The 24,154-nt window shown below is 36.7% G+C and overlaps 1 protein-coding gene across 1 annotated transcript; it reads left to right on the top strand.

The window, feature by feature from the left end:
• Positions 1-766: 766 nt before the first annotated feature.
• Positions 767-23,363, top strand: LRIT3 (leucine rich repeat, Ig-like and transmembrane domains 3). The gene is made up of 4 exons (XM_079153510.1): positions 767-890; positions 4,879-5,351; positions 19,099-19,404; positions 21,095-23,363. The coding sequence occupies exons 1-4, from the start codon at positions 775-777 to the stop codon at positions 22,249-22,251; spliced, it is 2,052 nt and encodes a 683-aa protein (XP_079009636.1). The 5' UTR covers positions 767-774; the 3' UTR covers positions 22,252-23,363.
• The last annotated feature ends 791 nt before the right edge of the window (positions 23,364-24,154 follow it).

The raw sequence follows: 24,154 nt of genomic DNA, 5'->3' as shown, positions 1-24,154 counted from the left end.
GATGATATGGAAGAATCTTAGGACACACTTTCCCTGGAATCACCGTCCTGACACATCACGGTGAATTGAAGAGCTTTACCCTCCAAAAAATCTATGGCCAAGATTTGGTATACTTTGTTTTTTATACTTTGTTTTTGGAGGTAACAAGTGTGTGGCAACATTGATAAATCTATTCTAAATCAATTTTATGCCACATGCTTCTGTCTTGAAAACTAAATTTTGCAAAACAATATTATACATGATGGTAAAAAGCAAATGCAAAAACATATTATAATGCACATGTAAATAAGCTACAGAATTTTCTAGCTTTTGCTAAGACATTGAAGTATTATTTTACTATTATTAATAGTGCTGGGATGGAACTCAGGGCATTGCACGTGCTAGGCAAGCACTATACCACTGAGCTATACCCTCAACCCAACACTGAATTCTTTTCAACATTAATGGTGTTAAATTGTTTTGACAATTGTATTGATAGGAAAGGTACTTACTGTGTGTTTCCTTGCAAATTTAGATGTGGGCAACAATTGAAATTGTCCTGGGAAGTTTGATTTTCATTCTCTATAGAATGTGTAGCTTTGCTGGAACCATATTCAAAGCCTGGGTCGATTGATCCCCTGCAAGATACACTTGAAGGTTAAGTAACTACAGATCTCAGCTAATCCTGTGTAATCTGCTGTTACTAAATGACTGCTTGCATTCCTGGAACACCAGTTTCTGAATGTTTAGGATTTGTTTTTTTACCTTCTGTTCAAATTACCTCTGGAAGAAGCCATGCTTCTCTTTGCAAATCTGTGCATTGCACTCAGCTTTTTGGAAGGAGTGAGCTGTTCGTGTCCTTCTCAGTGCATCTGTGATATTCATGGCAGAAATGACGACTCAGGTTCAAGGTATGCTCCTCTCCTTGCTACTAAAAGTTCTAATTATGCCAGGAGAAACATCCAAACAAGTCAGCCTTATTTTGAAAGTAAGTTGTTTGATTTTCAGATATCAGAGAAGGTTTAATTTATATACTCTTTAGTTTAATTGTGTTAATACTCAGCACCCACTGCTTTATTGTTTCCACTTTGAGCAGCCTAACTCTCTAAAACCTCACAAATGATTTGGAATTCCCAGACACACTGCATTACAAAAATATTTGTTATACTCATATTCATAAAATGTTCCTTTTGGGAAGTTGAGACATTTAAGTGTGTATGGAGAGAGCAAGCTTTGATTCTAGAAAGTCTAAGAGGGCTAGACTGGGAGGGGCTACTGGATGTGAGCACGTCATGGCTGCCATTTCTAAGGATTCTTTATGCTAACAACTGGATAAAAGAAATGATAATCACAAATGTGAGGTCAGAGAGGTTCATAATTAGAAATTTTCATTTTTAACTAACGGAATTTACAAAGTAATGACATTTGAGAAATACTGTCTGTTGCAGATACTATAGGATCTCACTGAAGTTATTTAATCTCTAGGTTACTTTAATATCTACCTGTATAGTAAGAAGAGGAGTTTATGGATAAGGAGACCTTTTAGATATAAGTTAAATGCAAAACAGAACTTTTATTAGCTAAATGAAGTAGATTTTTTTTTGAAATTGTATTTAGTAATAAAATCAGATAAGTTGTGATTTGATTGGTTGGAGTAAACAGTGAGCCTCTTAAAGTAATCTGTTAGAAAAACAGCACCACTTTAACCAAAGAATAATAATAATTAAAATATATTTGTGAGGGCTGGGGAGATAGCTCAGTTGGTAGAGTGCTTGCCGTGCAAGCACAAGGCCCTAGGTTCAATACCCAGCACTGCAAAAAAAAAAAAAAAAAATATATATATATATATATAAATATATATATTTATATATATAAATATATATATTTATATATATTTTGTGAGTAGTTTGTGTGATTAATATATTAGCCTTACTTAAATAATTTGTGGTAACTTTTTGAGATATTCACTTAGTGGTTAAAGACAATGAACAAGACAAGTTGAAGACCTATTTGCCCAGGGATATGCAGTAGTTAATGATCAGGCCAGAGTACTGTCTAGAAAACTTTCACAGAAATATTTCCTTCCCCAAGGTGGCCCCATTACTAATGACTTTGACAAAAAGCACAGAATGTTATGCTTGGCAAGATCTTTACAAGTAATGTAGTTCAACCCCTGTCATTTTATTATTTTATTTGTTCTTTTTCTATATACATGACAATAGAGTGTATTTTGACATTTTGTATATATATGGAGTCTAACTTATTCTAATTAGGATCCCCTGTCATTGTATAAGTGAAGAAATTAAACTGATAGAGATGAAACAACCTGTCCTAGGTCACAGGATTATGTTGATATAGTGACAGGTTGATTAAGATGCTAAGTCTTGTAGTTTTCTGACTTTTTCTATTAGGGCATGCTGAAATACGCATTGGGTAGGATTGCTATCATGGAATAAAACAGCACTGGAATTTGTGATAAATTAAACTAGAGATGAGTAAGAGGCATCCCCAGAGAATTCCAATGATTTAATGTGATGTGTTTTACTGAATGGCCATTTAATTGTTGATTTACTAAATATATAGTATTATCAAAATTTAGATGACATTTTGCAAAACTATTTATTATTCACTTTCAGCTATTCAGATGAGTATATGATGGAAGAAAAACGGCCTTTTTTTCCCCCCAGGCTTAAATGAATCTAGGTTCTCAAAATTCTCATACTTTAAACTCACACAGGCTTGTTTTTCTATGCCTGTTTTACTTGTGCCAGTAAACAAGATCACAGTGTGACTTCCTCAAGGTCACTAAGTTTAGAGAGTGCCAAAAGGAATAAATTCAAGTTTCTGGTTTCTTCCTTCGGTAGACAGCCACTCACAGGCTATGTTCTTAAAAGAGAGCTCAATGTTAAACATCTAGTGTGAACACTTGCTCCCTCTATAAAGTAATCCTTTCAAGAAGGGTCAATTTATGATTTTAACAGGGTGGTTTTTTTTTTTTTTTTTAACATGGAGTATTCCCTAAATATGTGTGTACTTTGAGTTGGTCAGAGTGGGTATGAAAGGTGACACTCTAACCCACTAGCTGGGTGACCTTGGGAAGTCACCTACTATTGGTGGGCCTCAGTTATTTTAGATGTAAAACTGGATTGTTAGTAGCAGAAAACACCTACTGAGGGAGCTCAAAGAACAAGGAAGAAAGTGTGAGCTGAGTGGGGCTCTGTGCCTCAAGGCTGGAGATGCTGCTGACAGGTAGTAGAAACTGTGGTTAAGAGCACAGACTTCACAGGCATGGTGGTGCACACCTGACATCCCAGCAACTCAGGAGGGTGAGGCAGGAGGATGGCAATTTTAAGACCAGTCTCAGCAACTAAGTGAGACCCTATCAAAAAAAGAACAGAAAAGAAATACCTACTGAGTGTTTATTATATGCTAGGAAGATGTAGAATTTTATCTTATTTATTTATTTATTTTTGCAGTGCTGGGGCTGAAACCCAAGGTTTTGTAAGTGCTAGGCAAGTGCTCTACCACTGAACTATACCCTCAGCCCCTTTACATCTCTTTAAATTAATCATTGTAACTGGGCCATATAGGAAATGAGGCTGTGGGTTCCGTGAAGTGATTTCCTTGGCCACAGAGGAGATGGTAGAGCTCAGAACTGACCAAGATTAGCCCAGAGCTGGTGCTTTTACCTATTACCCAGTATCTACCTCATAATGTGGTTGTGAGATTAAATAGAGCTGCAAGGCCTGGCATGGACATAACTCCATTAAAAATTAGGTCAGACCACATGAAATTGCTGATATTTGATGATTTTGTTTACTACAAAAATAACCATTTCATATGGTGTAACATAATAGTTGCTGCTGTCATAATGATGAAGAGGAAGATGATAATGCATTATTAATGAACAGGTTAGCCAGAAGGTGCATGTATTTTGTGGAAACCAAGTAGGGAATGAAAAATCAATATGTTTGAAGTAGGGATTATTTTCTCAAATGGGTCTTGAAAAGTGGGTCTCTTTGTGTTACTCTTTTTTTTTTTTAAGTTAATAGCAAATATTTAATATTTATGATTAAGCACCAATTATCATGGCATCAATATTCATAAAGTCAAAATACAGGGACTCTACAGGAAAAATAGAAAAACAATAGAAATATGATGGAAGATGTAGAAAAAACTGAGACTGAATTTAATTTAAGAAAATAATCTGAAAATAAACATTGTTATGGTTTGGTTATGAGGTGTCCCCCTAAAACTCCTGTGTTGATGCAGAAATATTCAGAGTTGAAATGATTAGATTATGAGAGCTGTAACCCAAACAGTCCATCCTAGTCCAAACCCTAGTTTGAGTGGACTGACTGTGGTAATTGCAAGCAGGTGGGGTGTGGCTGGAGAAGGTGGGTCACTGGGGCGTTCCCTAGAAGTGGTTCATCTTTCCTTGGGGCCCTTTCCCTTTCTCTCTCTGCTTCCTAACCAGTCATGAGAAGAGCAGCATTCCTCCACCACATCCTTCCACCATGATGTTTTGTCTCACCTTGGGCCCAGAGCATGGTTTGGCCCACCATGGACTAAATCTCTGAAAGTGTGAACCAAAATAAACTTTGCCTCCTCTAAGTTGATCTTGTCAGGCATTTTGGTCAGAACTCTGAAAAACTGATCATCACAGACATAGATAATATAATTGATACAGTAATATAGAAAATAGATTCAGTTAAGTAAATCTAATTAGCGTAAATCAAATACCACATACTGAAAAGACAAAGTATCTTTTCATTTCTATTATCCATGGAATAGTGATAATAAACAACCACATATTGCCCAAAACCATAACTAAATTACAAAACAGGAACAACACGGACAACATTTTTGATTTAATCTTGCATTGCTCTTTGACACTAGGTTGGTGCTATGTAATGACCTGGATATGAACCAAGTCCCTATGAACTTCCCTGTGGACACCTCAAAGCTTCGCATAGAGAAAACTGTCATCCGCACAATTCCAGCTGAGGCCTTCTACTACCTGGTGGATCTCCAGTATCTCTGGCTGGCTTACAATTCCGTGACCAGCATTGACCCCAGCAGCTTTTACAACCTAAAGCAGCTGCATGAGTTGCACTTGGATGGGAATTCTCTGGCCAACTTCCCGTGGGCATCTCTGCTGGACATGCCCAATCTGAGGACCCTGGATTTACACAATAACAGAATCACCAGTGTGCCAAATGAGGCGGTCAGGTATCTGAAGAACCTCACCTACTTGGATTTATCAAGCAATAGACTAACCACACTGCCTCCAGATTTCCTGGAGAGCTGGTCTCACTTAGCTACAACACCTTCTAGAAGCCCAGATCTTTCACCAAGAAGAATTATTCTTGGTGAGCTCATAAGCCTCTGGGCTTTTCATATATAGATACCTTGCTATGCATTCCTTTTGTCTTTTAAAAGCTACTGGATTTAGTTTCTTTGTCTGTATTTGCATTTGTATCTGTTGTACCGGGGATTGAACCCTAGGGACTCAACAGTTAAACACTTGTTTCAGTACTGAGATACATCCCCAGCCCTTAGTTGCACTTTAAAAAAATTGGTTCTTTTTAGTTACACATGACAATAGAATATACTATGGCATAAGGATGCAGAAATATTCAGAGCATGGAATATAATTTGTTCTAATTCAGTCCCTGGTATTTCCCCTTTCCCTCCCTTCCTCCTATCCCATTCCCTTCCCTCTACTCTACTGATCTTTCTGCTATTTACTTATTATTAAAATTAATGTCTTGTGGACATACATGATGGTGAGATTCACTGTAGTATATTCATATATGCACATAGGAAAGTTAAATCAGTTTCATTCCCATCCTATTCCACATTTTTAATAGAACAATTCCCTATCAGCTAATCTAGATCTAGCTGTTTCTCCTCTGTAAGGTGTATTAGGGGTGTATGTGCATGTGTGTGTGTATGTGTGTGTGGAGTGGTGGGGAGAATGAGCTTCACAAACAGAGAAGTCTTCAAGTTGAGAGGCAGAATCCACAACCTGCCCTGACTCTTGTGAGCACACTGATCTCCATAACCGGTCACAATCAACCTTCTGCTCTGTTCACTTTTCAACCCTTCTCCAGTTCCTCAGGAGTGTGAGAGAACACGTACTTAAATTAGTTATGGAGAACAGTTTCCAAATTTCCTTAATCAAAAAAGATTGTTTCATTGGAGTGGTGAATGCCTGATTGAAAGGAATGAACAAAGACCATTCTCAGGGCTATTTTTCGACAGTAAAGTCTTCTATATTTTTGTTTGAGACATAAGTCTGAGGCCTTGATCAAGCAATTTGATTTGCCAAAATTTTGTTATACTTTTCACCCAATAGGTTGTCAATTCCAAGCTTATGTCTTCATAACGGCAGAAGAGGTTGTATTTCTCAGGGGATGAAAGAACTTCTGGGTCATTGGCCAGTGAAATATCTTGTCAACAAAGATGTGAAATGGGTGCCATGCAGCCTTGCTGACCGTTATCACATGCTCCCGTATTTGTTGAAGTAAAAGATACATTTGAAGTTTTTTAATATGAAAAGAAAGTACTATGGCACTCCCATTTGATTGATTTTGTTTAAATGAACATGTGTTTGGTGATTATGAGACTAAAAGTAGGTGTAAGAAGAACCAGACAAAAGAAGAAAACTCACATAAGCTTTTCTTCTGTGATCATTTCATGCACTGCTCACTACTTTTCTAGTCCTTCAAGCATTTCTGGCTAGAGAATTATTGTAGAATGGGTGAGAGGAAAGAAAAACACTTAGTTTAATTTAATAGATATTTGTAGAGTCCCTATTGTATACACGGACAGGCACCCTGCTGGAGTGTACTGTGGTATTTTTTAATTTTAGCTACTGATTTGATTCTCATGAGTGAGGCTAATAGCTACAAATTATTTTAATTCAAACATTGAGATTCTGTTTTCCTACATAGATTTTAGGTTTCTTAGAGAGCAATTCTTGGTTCTAATAGAACCATCCAGTGGAGATAAATAGTAAAAAATAAAATTCAATTATAAATGTTATTAACAGTTCTCTAATAGTTACAAATATAACTGTGAAGAAGCAATTTCAGAATGTTAATATTTTTCTTTTATGAATTAAATCTGAATGAGAACTCAGGGATCACACAGGAAGGGCTTTGAAATTTCAGCGTCCATGGAGAGTTACCCATGCAGCTTTATCTAGGGTTCAGATGCTATAAAAGCAGTAATGTGAAACTACTTTTGGTATAACAATAAATTTTAAAAAGCTGCATATATAATTGTTTGTAAAGCATACACAACTACTTACAACCATTAACTATTAAAAATGTGCAAAGAAAAAGTGAAAAACATTAATTGGCTTAATGTCCTCATTCATGGAGATGTCATTTTTTTTTCTAATTTATGGTATTTCTGGCAATGACTATGCATTACTTTTATAATGATAATAACCATGATAATAAATAGCAAGATAGTGCGAAACATGCTGAGCTAAGCCTGCTATGTTACAACAGGGAATAGAAGTGCCGTCTCTCAAGAGAAGACTAATTGATGTGTATGAAATGAACAAAAAACTCATCTTTTTTTACCTGGGAAATAGGGATTTCACCCTTACTCCATTTTGCTCACAGGACTGTAATGAGAAATAAATGAGATATTTTATGTGACAATTCTTTGGAAGATGGAGTGCACCAGCCTCTGAGCTTATTTATGCTTGTAGATCAGCATTTATGCAGCAGAGACTGAGGTTGGAGTGTCTTGTAAAGAGATTTTTTTTTAGCTTTTTTGTCATTCTCACAGTATTTGAATCTTCCAGTTGCATTGCTGAAATATAGTGGTAAGAACTGGTTCTGGATTTTCTAGAATTCATTGTTTGATGTATCAATTACATCTTTGCAGGTGCCCTGTGGAATTTCCAGTGGGATACATTCTGCTTCTATTTTTTTATTACCCTGTGCTTATTATTGTTAGTAGATGGAGGTTCTATTTGTAATAATAGTAGTAATAGCTAGTCTTGATGGAGTTACTCAGGGCAGGCCTAGTTTCATAAGTAGGTTTTTCTGGCCTTGTTAACTCTGTGGGAAGTACCATTTCCTCCTTTTGTAGATAAAGACCGGAGGTACATGGTAAGCCACTTGGCCAAGTTCACTCACCATGTGGTGGGAAAGCTGGGGTGTGAACACAGCCTGTCCTGGAGACAAACCCCCTTCCCCATTCCTCTATAATGCAAGATATGTAATAATAATAATTTGGTCCTCTTAAATGCATCACTTATTGGACCTCATTAAATCATGTATTTACTTAATTAAAAAACAAAGCAAACAAAAAACTTCAGGGACATGCTTTTCAGTTACTCTCTTCTATGTAAGTAAAAATACCAACTTAGTAAAATTGTTCTTTAATGGTTCCACAAAACCATAAACTAGTGTCCTTCGACTAAACATTTAAATTAACTATGACACTTGATTTTTGATTTGTAATACAGGTAAATTGCCATGGCCTCTTTCTTAAGATGATACCAATATTTGCATATGCCTATTCTGTAAGGTCTGCTACCGTTTATCTTGAAGGAAAAAGCCCACACTAAGAGAAGGTATAAATACTTTATTGGGTGTTTTTCACTGGTACCCAAAATTGTCTATAGTAAACATGGGTTCTTCTACTCAAAATGGAATTTGCCTAAAAGGTAGTGGCAGCCTGAATATTCCCACAGAAATTTTTAAGATGGCACTAATTTACTTCAGGCAGCACTTATCCATCTCTGTCGATATGGTCGGTTCTTTGCTGGGATTTTTGCTAGAACTTCAGAAGAAAATCCAAACAGTTAAGTCTCTGCCTTCCTGGGTGCTCTCTTCTCATACTCAGCCCTCATAAGAGCTCCAAGAGGTGGGTCTGTAATTATCACACCCTCTTTTTTACAGCTGGCAAGGACATAGAATCAATTTCCAAATTCACAGTCCCTCTCCAGAGACATTGCTCTTATTTTCTAAACTAATTTTTTTAAAATTAAGAGGTTGAAATACACTTTGTATGCAGTGAAATGCAAGATCCAAAGTGTACAATTTGGTAAATTCTGGTAAATGTTTACCCCATGTAACCCACACCCTTATGATCCAGAATATTTTTATTTCCTTAGAAATTTCCCCTGTGCCCCTTCCCTCTCAATCTCCCGATTGCTATTTTGATTTCCATCAGCCTGGGTTAATTTTGACTGCTCCTGAATGCCATAGAAATGGAATCATACAGCATGTACTCCAGAGCCAGGTTTCTTTTCTCCCAGCAGCAGGTTTCTGAGATTCATCTGCCTTGTTGCACATATCGGTTGTTCCTTACTGCAGAATTGTATTCAGTTGTGTGAATGAATCCATTGTTCAGCCTTCCTCCCTGTTAGACACATGAGCCGTTTCTAGTTTGGGGCTATTATGAATTAGGCTTCTGTTAACATGCTTGTGCAAAGCTTTTTGTGGCATGTTTTCATTTTTCTTGGATAAATTCCTAAGATTGAAATTTCTGGGTTATAGAACAGTTATAGATACAAACTTTTAAGGAACTGCCGGTTTTCCAAAGTGGTTATATAAATTTGTACAATCCCATTAGTACTTAGGAAAGCCTGGTTGATCCATATTGTCCTGAATACTTCATGTTATCTTTTTCATATTAGTTATTCTAACAACTAATTCCTGAGCAAGTTGCTCAGGAAGCAGTATCGTGTTATGATTTTAGTTTGCATTTCCCTGAAAACTGGTGTTGACCAGGTTTTCATTTACTTATTGGTCATTTGTATGTGTATGTGTGTGTTTAGGGTTCTAGGGATTGAACCCAGGAGTGTTTTACCACTGAGCTACAACCCCAGCCCTTTTTTATTTTTAATTTTGTGACAGTTTCTGAGGCTGGCCTTTAACTTGCAATCCTCCTGCCTCAGCCTCCTGAGTTGTTGGGATTACAGGTGTGCACCACTGTGTCCAGCTTATTTGTATATACTCCTTTATGAAATACCTGTTCATGTATTTTGCATAATTTTTTAGGGTTATTTGTCTTTCTTTACTATTGAATAAGTCTTTTCTCAGTTTTAGGAAATATAACTATTTTCTCCAAGTTTGGTTTGTTTATTCATTTTTTTTTTTTCATGAAGGATTTGGTAAGAAAGTTTTGAGTTTTGGTGACAACTGATTTATTAGTTTTATCTTTTACAGTTAGTGCTTTCTGTGTACCATCTAAGAAATATTTGCTTACCTCAAGATCACGGAGATATCTTATTTTCTTTGTAGTTTTAGCATTTATATTCAGTTTTTAACCTGTACATTTATATAAATAATCAGTTTTTATAACATACTTACAACTATATCCATCTCAAAATAGATTTTGAGGCTAGTGGGAGGTTGGGGTGAAGTTTATTTATTTTTTACAAACAGATATTCAGTTGTTCCAGTAACATCTGCTAAAAAGATTTTCCTTTCCCATTCAGTTGCTAAACACAACTGTGTCCACAAAGCTGATAAAGCATTATCTTCACCTTCAAGGGCTTATATCTGTTCAAGAATTTATTTCTGACTTTTCACACACACGCACACATATGCACACACACCCTACATTTAATCCAACTACTCTGATCCAAGAAAATATTATATTACTCTTTTAGAAAGAGAATAAAGCAAAGCTCACTTGCCCCCATCCAAGAACAGTTATATAAAATAAATTAATTAATTCAAATTATTGTGATTGTGGCTGGTGTACTACCTTGAAGGAATGCAGTGCAAGTAACAATTTAACCTTAGAGAGTTCCTGTATCTTTGGCCCCAGAAGAAAAAACATTGATGAATGTGTTCAGTTCCCAGGTCACTTTTTATTCAGGCTTTTAAAACTGTATCTTAGATGTTTTTAAACTGGAATAAATAGTCACATGCATATTATATACTTGAAAATATTAAGAAAAACTTATCCCCAGCTGACATAACTTTAAGATGTGACCAGTTGGATTCATGTTTTTAAAGAATTTTGTTTCAAAGTTAACATACTTCTGTTATTTTTATTTTTTGCCGTGCTCGGGAATTGAACGTAGGCCCTCATGTATGCTAGGCAAGTGCTCTACCATTGAGCTACATCACAAGCCCTGTTTTCATAATAGTTCCAAAGTATGAATGAAGCTATTAATGTTATAGCTCTTGAATCCTCTTCTGTGTAGACATTTATCCTACAGGTGCTGTTGCTTTGATATTTTTTATTTGAAGATCATAGCACTCAGAACTGCCACCCATGTTTTTAGGTGACAGAGATGGATTATGGCAAAAGAAGAATTAGATTAGGAGGCTAAAAGAATCTGGAAGTCATTCAGGTCTTTAATCCATTTACAAAGTCAAAAAGTCGTAATCTCTTTGTTCTTCAGTTTCCTCTGGCATAAAATTGGAAGAATGACACTGGCTCCCTGAGTTGCTACAAAACCACACGGTGGCATAAAACATAGCAAGGTAGTGTGGCAGGTGCTTTAAAATCAAGATACTTAAGTTCAAATCCTGGTTGTCCAATTGTGTGACCTTGGACAGATCACTTAACCTTCCTGAACCCTGGTTTTCTCATCTTTACAATGAGGATGATAATATTACTAACCTCATGCTATTGTAAGGACTGAGTTAGACCCTGCTTTAGATGTTTAGTGCTGTTGTGAGATAATTTTCCATGTCTCTCTAGACTGTTGTGAGCAGACGTAGGCACTAATACTGCCTTTTATTCTGCACTATTTTTACAAGGATTTTTGTTAGAGAACATCTTTGGAAAGTAGAGCTGTCTCCTGCAGAGCAAAGGGTGAGCAGGCTTACTATCCAGTAAGATAAAGATACTGGCTCCCTCCAGTACTGTAATGATCTATGAACTCTGGCTGAGAGCCTTTTGTCTTCTGTGAGAGGCTTCCCACAATGTGATTCTCTCGTGCTAATCCAGGAAAGTCTTAGACAAACTGGTATGGGTTTGGGTGCCCTAAAGCTGAGTAATCTCCCAGAGCCTTTGCAGTTCTTGTCAAGTGCCATATTTTCCATATAGTAAACAATATTTTTTTACTTTTTGTTAGTATTATCAAAGAAAAACATTCTATCTTAATAAGTCCAGGTGTCTTGAAAGTATAAGGCATTCTATATATATTAATTATTATTTGAATGGATAAATTTGATGTGTTCATTGGCAGATTTCTAAACTATCTTTTTTTTGGGGCAGTGGGGGGTGGGACCAGGGATTGAACTGAGGGGCACTTGACCACTGAACCACATCCCCAGCCCTATTTTGTATTTGATTTAGAGACAGGGTCTCACTGAGTTGTTTAGCACCTTGCTTTTGCTGAGGCTAGTTTTGAACTTGGGATCCTCCTCCCTCAGCCTCCCAAGCCGCTGGGATTACAGGCATGCGCCACCATACCCAACCTTTAGAAACTAATCCTAAAGTCAAATAATGAAATAGCTATGATGAGCATAGATTTTATATATTGAAGATTGATAAAAATTTATAAATATAAAATTTAATTCACCTTTTATTTTTGTACTTCTGAATTTTTACTATATTAAGGAGGGTGTATACATGTTTTATTCTGAAATCTTGATGTTTTTCTTTTTAAATATTTTTATTAGTTGTTGATGAACCTTTATTTATTTATTTGTATGTGGGGCTGAGAATTGAACTCAGCGCCTCACACATGCAAGACAAGTGCTCTACCACTAAGCCACAATCCCAGCCCTTTGATTTGTTTTTATCTAACTTAAAATATTTCTTTTCCTCCTCTTAGGTGTAAGGATAACACATCTTTGCTTTAAGGCACTTGCCATTTTGTATCCTGTGCTCTTCTTGTCACTAGTGTTATCTCTTCTGAATCAGTGTGTACCTACATGACTGGATCTTTGTTTGAGAACTAGTCAGTTGTGAGAGGGGAGCCATATACTCATTTCATTGATTTCTTACTAATTACATCATAACTCTGATAATACCAATTGATGGAAAACTCAACTCAAACTCATTTTAACCTTTTGAAACTTTTGTGGAGTTTCCTGGCACTTTATATACCAACTGACCTGATTAATTTATTTGAATCAGATTGAAAAAAATTCCAAATCAAATTGTTTATAATAATACTTTAAAACATACATAAAGTAAAACTGGTAAATATAAAAAAAAATATAAGGTAAAGGAAAACTATGGAAAGGATTTCAGCCTTTCAAGATTTACTTATTTATTTGTTTGCAGTGCTGGGGATCAAACCCAGGGCTTTGTGCTTGCAAGGAAAGCACTCTACCGACTGAGCTATCTCCCCACCCTGGATTTTAACCTTTCAAAGAGTTAAAACAATAGCCTTTCTCCCTCACACTCAACTGGTTTCAGGTTGTATGGAAATCATATTTAAATTGTATATCAATGTAGAAAAGACATAGAAAAGTCACGAATTTGAAAGATTTTACTTTTAAAAAGAGGCATTATTAGCTGGGAGCACATGCCTATAAACCAAAGACATGAGAGGCTGAAGCAGGTTCAAGTTCAAGTTCAAGGCCAGCCTGGGAAACTTAGTAAGACCCTTTAAGAAAGAGGGACTGGGGATAGAGTTTGGTGGTAAAGTGCCCCTAGGTTCAATTTCCAGTACTACAAAGAAAGAAAAACAAATAAAACAGGCATTATTACAAAAGTCTAGATCCACTGATTACCTTTAACACATCAATCAACAGATTAATAATGTTGCAAATTAGGCATTCCAACACATTCTTCTGCTCTTCACTCAGTGATGATGGATTTCAGTGTTCGTTTGCTATTCCACCTTTGGTTTCTTCTAATGTCCATTGTTTTTATTTTGTAGACTGATGGAACATTATGGCTGGAGAGAGCTCTTAAGTTTATCTGGTCAACTCTCTCATTTTCCAGATGAGAGACCATTCTCTCATCTGTAAATGAGATGAGGTTCAGAAAGCACAGCACCAAGGTTACAGGGTTCTATGATGATTTTTTTTCCCTATTAGTTTACTTCTCTTCCCTACTGTATTTAAATAAGACCTTAGTATATCTGGTCAACTAGTATTTACAATAATAAACGAATGTCTAATGTGTTGTTTAGAGGTGAAAATTTTTCTTTTTTTCCTTTTTCTTTTTAATTAGAGCATTATAATTATGCATAGCAGTTGGGTTCATTTTGTCTAAAACATACACGCATGGAATTTGATTTACATCTCCATTCTGCCCTATCATTCCCACTATTCGGTCTTCTCTATTCTACTAATCTTCCTTTCATTCATTTATTTACTTATTTTTGATTGGTACTTTGTACATATACATAAAGGTGAAATTCCCTGTGGTGCAGCCATACATGCATATACCATGATTTTGTTAAATTCATTCATATTTTCTTCCCTTTCCTGTTCCTCCTTCCCTCTCCATCTCTTCTTCTACTCCACCGATCTTCCCTATATTCCTGTATCTTTGTGATATCTGAACTCCTTGCCCTTCTTTCCCTTATTTTGCTTTCACTTCCACATTTGAGAGAAAACATTCAACCCTTATTTTCTGAGTCTGGCTTATTTCACTTAGATGATGTCCTTCATATCCATCCATTTACCAGCAAGTGCCATAATTCTATTCTTCTTTATGGCTGAGTAGAACTCCATTGTGTATACAGATCATGTTTTCTTAATCTATTGATAGTTATCTGGGTTGATTCCATAATTTGGCTATTGTAAATTGTGCTGTTATGAACACTGAGGGGGTTGTATTGCTATAGTATGCTGATTTTAGTTCTTTTGGATAAATATCAGTGAGTGGGATAGCTGCGTCATATGGTGTTTCCATTCCTAGTTTTTTGAGGAATCTCTGTACTGCTTTCCATAGTGGTTGTATTACTCTGCAATCCCCAAAATAATGTATGAATATACCTTCCCCCCATCCTCACCAAGATTTATTATTATTTGTATTCTTCTTCTTTTTTTTTTTTTTTTTTTGTACCAGGGATTGAATCCCATGGCACCTAACCACTGAACCACATCCCTGGCCCATTTTTTAATTTAAAAAAATTTTTATTTTGAGGCAGTTTCTCCCTAAGTTGCTTATGGCCTCACTACATTGCTGAGACTGGCTTTGAACTTGCAATCCTCCTGCCTCAGCCTCCCGAGTCGCTGGGGTTATAGGCATGCACCACAGAACCCAACGATTATTTGTATTCTTGATAATTCCATTCTGACTGGAATGAGATAAAACCTTAGTGTAGTATTTTTAAATTTGCATTTCCCTGATTGCTAGACATATTTAACATTTTTTTTCATATTGACCAACATTTTTATTGACCATTTTTTTCTTCTATTGAGAAATTTCTGTTTAGTTCTTTTGCCCATTTATTGGTTGGGCTATTTGTTTTTTTTTTTTTTTTTTTTCTTTTTTGGTGTTAAGTTTTTTAAAAATATATATATTTTGGATATTTATCCCCTGCCAGAGGAGCAGATGGCAAAGATTTCTCCCATTCTGCAGGTCTCTCTTCATGTTCCTAATCAATTCTTTGCTGTGCAGAATTTTTTTTTTAACATTTAATTGCATCCCACTTACTGATTCTTGGTTTTATTTCTTGAGCTTTAGGGGTCTTGTTGAGGAAATTGATTCCTTCACCTATATGATGGAATGTTGGCCCTACATTTTTTTCTAGTAGTTGCAAGATTTGTGGTCTAATTCCTAAGTTTTTGATCAGTTTTGATTTGACTTTTGTGCAGGGTGAGAGATAGGGATCTAATTTCATTCTTACACACTGATATCCTGTTTTCCCAGCATCACTTGTTAAAGAGGCTATCTTTTCTCCAACATATGTTTTTGAGATACTTTTGTAAAGTATCAGATGGCTGTAAGTGAGTAGGTTTGACTCCTTACTTTTCATTGTTCTTGATATCTATTTTAATGTCAATACTCTTACGTGAAGATATCAGATGGTTTCTTTATCTCTTGAATTCAAAGAATGAAATCCATAGACAAGCAGAGGATAGAATAATAAGATTTATGTAAAGCAGTAAAAGGTTCCTGCAATAGGAGAGGAATCCCAAGAAAGGGTATCACTGGCTGCTCTTTGCCTGGGGGCTTCTAGCCCAGCATAGGTGATTGGTAGGGATCACGTTAATGAGGGATGTTAGCTTGGGCCAGTCAAGCTCTTCAAGGTCTGTGTTTAATAAGCCAACCAGAAGTGCATAAGTTCAATCCCTCATTTACATAATTAAGAGAATGGGTCCAACCTTGTAGTTGGGCATGTCTGTTGAAAAAAGGATGCACTTAAGGTAAGGGTAGATTCTGTGATTGGCCATTGCTAGGGCTAGAAGTATGGGTAGATAAAGAAGAGACATTGTGGTTGAAGCTGTTAGAAACAGTAACAGATGTTCTAGCTAAGAAGGAGGAGCCATGGTGGTTAAAGCTGTCAGGGGCAGCAACAAGATATTCTCTAGGTCCAATGTCTCCTTCCAGGATGGCATGGTCTCCTTCCCTCTTTCCCTTCTCCGAGGCCCTTATCCTATCTGCCTATGGGTGGTCTAGCTTCCTGCCTCCATACCATGCTGTTTTTGTTGTTACTGCTCAGTAGTGTAATTCAAGATCTCATATTGTGATGCCTCCTACATCACTCCTCTTGCTCAGAATTGCTTTGGCTATTTTGGTTCTCTTATTCTTCTAAATGAATTTAAAGACTTTTTTTTTTTTTTTTTTTTTTAGTTCTGTGAAGAATGTCATTGGTATTTTGATGAAGATTGTTTTGAATCTGTATATTGTTTTTGGTAGTATGACCATTTTAACAATATTAATTCTGCATATCCAAGAACATACGAGTTTTTTCCATCTTCTAAGTTCTTCTTCAATTTTTTTCTCAGTGTTTTATAATGTGAAGTGGGTTTTTGAATATCTGTTAACTGACTTCATTATTCTAGTGCTTCAGTATCTGTCAGGTCACATCACCACCATGACTGAGGTATTCAATTTATTTTTAATAGAGGTGTGGATTGCATAAGTTGGTTCTCTTTGTTATCTGCCAGAAAATGTGGACTAGATGTAAGGAATATGTTTTCCTCTGTGTGAAATTTGCTGCTTATCTAAAGCTTGAAACTTTATATTAACACAAAGCTTTAAGTATTGTTTAGTAAAATTGGTTAAAGTTCACAGAGATTTTTATCATGAATCAACTATCGTTTGACATAACCTATGTGAATTATTTAATTAAAATTTCATGCATCTCTAAGAAAGAATTACTACCATTATATATATATATATATATATATATATATATATATATATTACAGATGAGAATGAGAGAGGTTTTTAAATACCTTCCACTATTGTGGAACTTCCTAGAATTGTGATTTCAGTCCAGATATTAGGTTTCAGAACCACACTGAATCATTCAATAGAAAAATAAACTAGAAAGTCTGCGTGTGGCATGAAATTGGGTGAAAGAGTCAACACTTAAGAGAACAGAATTCAAATTAATGTTAATTAGAGAACTAGTCACAGATTCACAGGACTCAAGGTAAGAAGCAAAAGTTCAAGGTTATACACTCATAGGAGAAAAGCAAACTTCTAAAACAAAAGTTTGAAAAAAGTAAACTTTTACCAATCCTGGTGGAAAAATAATCTAGTCATGAACTGCTATTATAGTACAAAAAGGCATAAGATGAAATAGAGACTGTACAAATTAGCAGTTAAATTTTCACCATGATTAGAATTTTTTAAATTATAGTTTGTTTTGTCTTCTTGTTTATGTTCCACCCCATCAGTAAAAAGTCATAACCACTAATCTCTGCAATGCAGCCTTTTCTGTTTTGGGCTTTCTGTGAGGGTATTCCAGGATATCACCTTTGAGACCCTCAGAGAGACAATGGTCTGCCATAATGCTTTGAAACACATCTTAGATCCTTCTGAGATTTCAGTTAATAATTTTGTACTTTGACCCTGGATTTGGTTTTTGCTCTGAAGTCATCTCTTAACTTGAGGACTTTGGAGAGGCTGGATGGAGAACAGTTTTCATTCCTGCACATTAACAGTTGTTCAGCTATTGTTTTTCCTTGACATTTTACCAGCAAGAAGCTACCAGGCAGCAGTTTCAGCACTTTTTATGGAAATATCCTTTGGTACACCACCCATCTCATGAACGTGTCCTCTGCTTTCCATGCTTACCACAGTGCTGAAAGTGTTGCTGAACGTTCTGCCACTCCAAACCAAGAATCCACTTTCCTCTAGTTTCCAGTAACTTTTTCCTCACTTCCTTTAAGCTCTCACTGGCAAGCTCTAGAAGGCCAAAAGAATTCTGCTAATAGTTCTGAAGGCTGAAGCAGATCCTGAAGGTATTTGCAACTGGAAACAGTCAGCAAGCTGCACTCCTTGCAGGTGATTCTTGAAGAGAGATTTAAGCAAACACCTCATGGTCTCCCCATATGACATTCATACCATGTCATGTGTTTGCCTTTACCAGCCTTTCCAGTCTCATCTCCTACCACTGGCTGCACCTCACACTAAGGTTTTGCTACACAAAGCTTGCATTACCTCAACATGTCTTCAAATCACTTCAAACCATGACAAATTCCAAGCTGAGACAGGGGACTCTCAGCAACCTATGATATGATGCTATAAGTACTTTCACAGTACCCTAGGAATAGCCCTATCATTGTATTAGTAGCATTCTCTGATACTTGGATTCAAATCTTGACTCTAACACCGATTAGCTATGTGATCTTGGTCAAGGTTTGTGGCCTGCATCTTCCTTCACTTCATCACCGCTCACGTACGATGATCTCAACCACCATGTTATGGATGCTTTGTGACTCAGCTTCTTCATCTTTAAAATACTATCTTGGTCAGGATTATTGGGATTAAATGAGATAATGCAGGTAAGTATTTAGAGCAGAACCTAGCACAGAGTACAAGCTCAGTAAATATTAGCTATTTATTAATGGTCTGAACTAATGGACAAGATGTGCTCTTTGAGGTTGCTGGATTGTAGGGCAAAACTGACATACAGTTGACTGTATTTGGTCTCTCAAAGCACTTCTGTTATTAGGGATATGTAGACACCTCCTTTCTCTAGAGGCTGTGATATAATCTGAATTTGTCAGAATTACCTTTATTCTCCTTGTGTTTTAGGTCTGCAGGACAACCCCTGGTTCTGTGACTGTCACATTTCCAAAATGATCGAATTGTCAAAGGTTGCTGACCCAACCTTTGTGCTTCTTGATCCACTGATGGTGTGTAGTGAACCTGAGCACCTCACAGGGATTTTGTTTCAGAAGGCTGAGTTGGAGCAGTGTCTGAAGCCATCAGTGATGACTTCAGCCACCAAAATCATGTCAGCTCTGGGAAGTAATGTTCTGCTGCGGTGTGATGCCACTGGCTACCCCACCCCACAGCTCACGTGGACCAGATCCGACAGCTCACCAGTTAATTATACAGGTATTTTCTTCATTTAGCCCTATAAAACAAGGAGTTTGCAAAAGTCTGAATTTAATCTCATGTTTCTGTGTGATTTGTAATTAGCTGATGAATTCTAAAAACACATACCAGGATTGTTGGATGCAAGAGATTTGAAAGGTACATTTTATTGATTAATATATTTCTCAGATTATCTAGATAAAGTTAGACAATCTAATCTTTTTTTCTTAGATAGAAATTAACACAATTCAGTGAATGGGCATGAGGACCTATCATCTATAATATAGATAGCTCTATCACCTATAATATAGCTCACATAAAAATGTAAAACAATCAAAACATTTTTTAAAAAACAAGTATATCATTTTGTATGATTATTTAAATAATAAATTACATGGAAACCTTAATATGAGGCAATGCATAAATTTTAGAAATGCCGATTACATAGACTTTTCAGATCCATCCAATCCCAAAGTTTAGTGACTTAGTGATATTCTTTTTTTTGGGGGGGAGGGGTATGTACCATGGATTGAACTCAGGGGCACTCTACCACTGAGCCACATCCCCAACCCTATTTTGTATTTTATTTAGAGACAGGGTCTTACTGAGTTGCTTAGGGCCTCACTAAGTTGCTGAGACTGACTTTGAACTTGTGATCCTCCTGCATCAGCCTCCTGAACCACAGGGATTACAGGCATACCACCGCACCTGGCTAGTCAATGATATTCTAATGACTAAAGGGATATATTTTTGAAATTCTTCAAAATAAATTATAATTCAGGTCTTAATAACAAACCCAAAAAAGTTAAGGCATAGTATTCCTTAATTAACTGGTAAGCAACCCACAGTTTAAGCTACTGACCTAACTTTTCAGATATTGGCATATTTCATAAAACTTCAAAAATCAAGACAGAATAGAAACATGTTTAGATTTTAATGTTTAGGAAAGCAAAATTCTAATTTTGTAAAAACTATATATTATTCTGCAAGCAAAAGAATCTATAGCTTACTAGTTTGCCTAAGTTAGAAATACAATGAAGAATTTAGAATACAAATGACAACTCTTCCATGCCAGTAAATGGTAGACTGTAACTTCTGGTTATGTGGATAAATGCATTTTATTACAATGAAAAAACATCTTGAGAAATATTTAAATGAAGTCTTTTGATAAACGTTTTATAGAATCACATTTAAAATGGGAAGGAAGCTTTAAGATCACCGACTTATCCCCTTTTTCACAAATGCAGAAACAGAGGCCTAAAGATGCTAACTGACTTGTCTAAAATTCCATATTATTTAGTGAACAAAAGTTTAATAAAATTCGAATTTCCTGATTTCCGTCCCATGCCCTTTTAAAACACCATTCACAATGGAGAGAGAGCTCAGTGGTAGCGTTCTTGCCTTGGCAGCTGAAAGCCTTGGGTTCAATCTCTAGTACCAAAAAAATAAAATTAAATTAGATTTAAAAAAATAAAATATCATTCTGCATACAGGTCTTGCAGTACCTGGCAGGTCCTAGAGTTCATAAAAGCAATCTGCCGAGCCATCACCCATCATCTGAGGCTTGCAAGGTGACATTTACCCCTTGGCTTGTAGGAGGAGGATGGATATAAAACAGGTAGTTGTTTCCTTCTTAGCTGGCATGACTGCTCAAGTTTTTCCTTTTCCTTTTTTTTTTTTTTTCTTAGAGTGTGTGTTTGTTTTCTTCCAGTAATTCAGGAGTCTCCAGAGGAAGGAGTCAGATGGTCCATAATAAGCTTGACTGGCATTTCTTACAAGGATGCTGGGGATTACAAATGTAAGGCCAAAAATTTGGCTGGGATGTCAGAAGCTGTGGTTACCGTGACAGTGGTTGGCATTGTCACAACCACCATAGCATCGGACACTTTTGAAAGAAGAACTGGAGATCAGCCTGAGGGGGGCATGCAGATGGAATTTGGAAGATTGACATCCATACCTTCTTCACTATCATCTCCCTGGTCTCTCTCTTCCTCCTCTTCCTTTCCTGCCTCTTCCACTTCTTTTTCTACTTCTACTTTGTCTCCTCCCTCCAGTGCTTCCTCCTCTTTATCTCCCGTCTTCTCCATTGTTTCAACCACACCTCTAAAAACTGGCATTTCAGCAAGCACCACCAGGACCAGCCGGCAGTCGCTCCAGATCCGACCAGATGGAAAGAGAAGAGTAAAAGTGGAGAAGGGGGGGAATAAGCTTCCTCTTGCCAGTGCCAGTAAGAAAGAAGAGCTGGCATTGTTGGATCAAGCAATGCCTCTGGAGACGAATGCCACAATAGAAGACCTCAGGGTGGTCAGCGAGACTAAAGAGAGTGTGACTTTGACCTGGAACACTGTTAACACCACACATAACTCTGGGCTGACTGTGCTATATTCCAAGTATGGTGAGAAGGATCTGCTGCTGTTGAATACAGACCCCGGCAAGAACCAAGTAACCCTAGATGGCTTGGAGCCTGGAAGGCAGTACGTGGCATGTGTCTGTCCAAAAGGAGTGCCTCCCCAGAAAGACCAGTGCATCACCTTTTCTACTGATGGAGTTCAGGAAGGTGATTCACAATGGTCTTTCCTCATTGTGGTGACAGGTACTGCCTGTGTTGTCGTCTTGCCCTTAATTTGTTTTTTATTATACAAAGTTTGCAAACTGCAATGTAAGTCAGAATCTTTCTGGGAAGATGATTTTGCAAAAGAGACTTATATCCAATTTGAGACCCTGTCGCCCATGTCTCAAAGTTTAGGGGAGCTCTGGACACGAAGGCACAGAGACGATTCAGAAAAGTTGCTGCTTTGTTCTAGGTCAAGTGTGGAATCTCAGATGACTTCTAAAAGTGACGATTTTAAACCAGAATATTATTATTAAGATTTTGCAGCTCAGGTATGTGTGAGCTACAAAATAAGCATTCAACAGTTTAGTTAACCCTCTATTTGGGACTTTTGGACAGACTTTTATATACTACATAAAAATCCCAAATGGAGTGCTTTCCAGTGTGTTTTTAAAAAATATTATGAGACTTCTGAACTAAAAAGACAAATAATATTGACTTCTGTTGTGTAGAGAATGTTCACAGAAATAATATTTAGGGTGGTGTTTAATAATGATTTTAGGGTAATGTTTTAATTCTTAAATTCACATGAAAATAGTGATAACAAGTGAATCTGCATCTTAAAAAGATTTTTGAGCAATGAAAAATGATTAGTATAACCACCTATGCCTTGATACTCATTCATGTTCAAAGTGCTTTGTGGCATTTGCTGTGGGCATTTGATGTCACGGCCCAGTCAGTGACATGGAATCATAAAGAATTTCATGCTCACTAAGGTTTAAATTCACCTTACTGGAGAGGGAGGACTCTTTCTGTTGGTATCATTATGCACTGTGATACTGTACAAGTGTGTCCATATTTCATGTGAAAAAAATTTCCCTCTTATCCTTAGAAATATTAGTATCAACATAAACAAATGGAAAAGAGGATCATGACCAATAAGCTGTTTCTAAAAAATGTTAACTGTTTCACTTTAACATATCTGTTGATAGTTTGTATAGGTGTTCTAAAATAATGTGCTAAGTTTAAAACAATCTCTAATATTTGAACATTTGCTCTTCTTTTTGTCTTTTCCCCCTTCCTTTCTTCCTTCTTTCCTTCCTTTTTTTTTTTTTTTTTAACTTCTGTTTTGTCAGAAGATGTCCAGATGGGCTCAGTACCATAGGCTGTTTGTCTTTTGCCACATTTTATTCTGATTCTCTGGATAAAGGGAAGACCTTTGAAATTATTAACCATCTTTTGAAATTCGTTTTTAGATATCAAAAGGATAGTTTGGGATTTTGAAAAAGAAGCTTCAGTGGATTCATTTGTTCAAACTTTTTTTCTAGCTTAAAAATATCAGGGAAATTGGAGTAGGTCAATGAATACTTAGGAAAGAGGCTTCATTAATAAGATTTAAGGCTTTTTTTTTGTTATACAGGGTATTGAATTCAGGGGTACTCTGTCACTGAGCCACATTCTCAGCCCTATTTATTTATTTATTTATTTATTGGTAATGGATATTGAACTCAGGGACACTTGACTACTGAGTTACATCCCCAGCTCTATTTTGTATTTTATTTAGAGATGGGGCCTCACTGAGTTGCTTAGCGCCTTGTTTTGTCACAATCCTCCTGCCTCAGCCTCCTAAATGTCTGCGATCATGGATGTGCTCCACTGTACCTGCTTATTTAGTTTTTTTCTTTTAAGAAGTTTTTTTTTTTTTTTTTTTTTTTAATAACATAGCATAAAGCCCACTCAGGCACCTCACAGGGATGACACTATGTGTCACCTAGCAGTATGATGTCCTCTGCTCTGGGAATGTTCAGGAGACAAGGCCATTTCAGCACACTTGCAACTTTCATGAATCTTAGCACACAGCTGACCCTTATAAGAGTAGCTGAAACTCCCTTAATGCAAGAAACCCTGGTAATTGGTTCCAAGTGAATACAGGTATAAGAAAGTGGAAAGGATTCCCCACACCCTGAGTATAGTCTCTGAACAGAAACCTTCACAGTCAGTCTGTCATCTGACCCCGTGACTGTGTCAGGTTCATGGTACCAGCCTGCTCTTGCTATCCATCTTGTGGAGTCCTCCTGGAATAAATTGCTTGAGCAACAGACTGTGCCTGAGACTCATCTTTGACGTGGGTTGATCTGAGGGAAAAAGCCACCACTTGGAAAGCTGACTAACTAGGATAACCTAAGACCCTCAAACATGAAAACTGGCAATGAGGATGTG

The sequence above is a fragment of the Sciurus vulgaris genome, assembly GCF_902686455.1.
Source record: "Sciurus vulgaris genome assembly, chromosome: 9".
Taxonomy (NCBI): domain Eukaryota; kingdom Metazoa; phylum Chordata; class Mammalia; order Rodentia; family Sciuridae; genus Sciurus; species Sciurus vulgaris.
The sequence above is the reverse complement of the archived record's forward strand: the minus strand, read 5'-3'. Positions and strand labels throughout refer to the sequence as shown.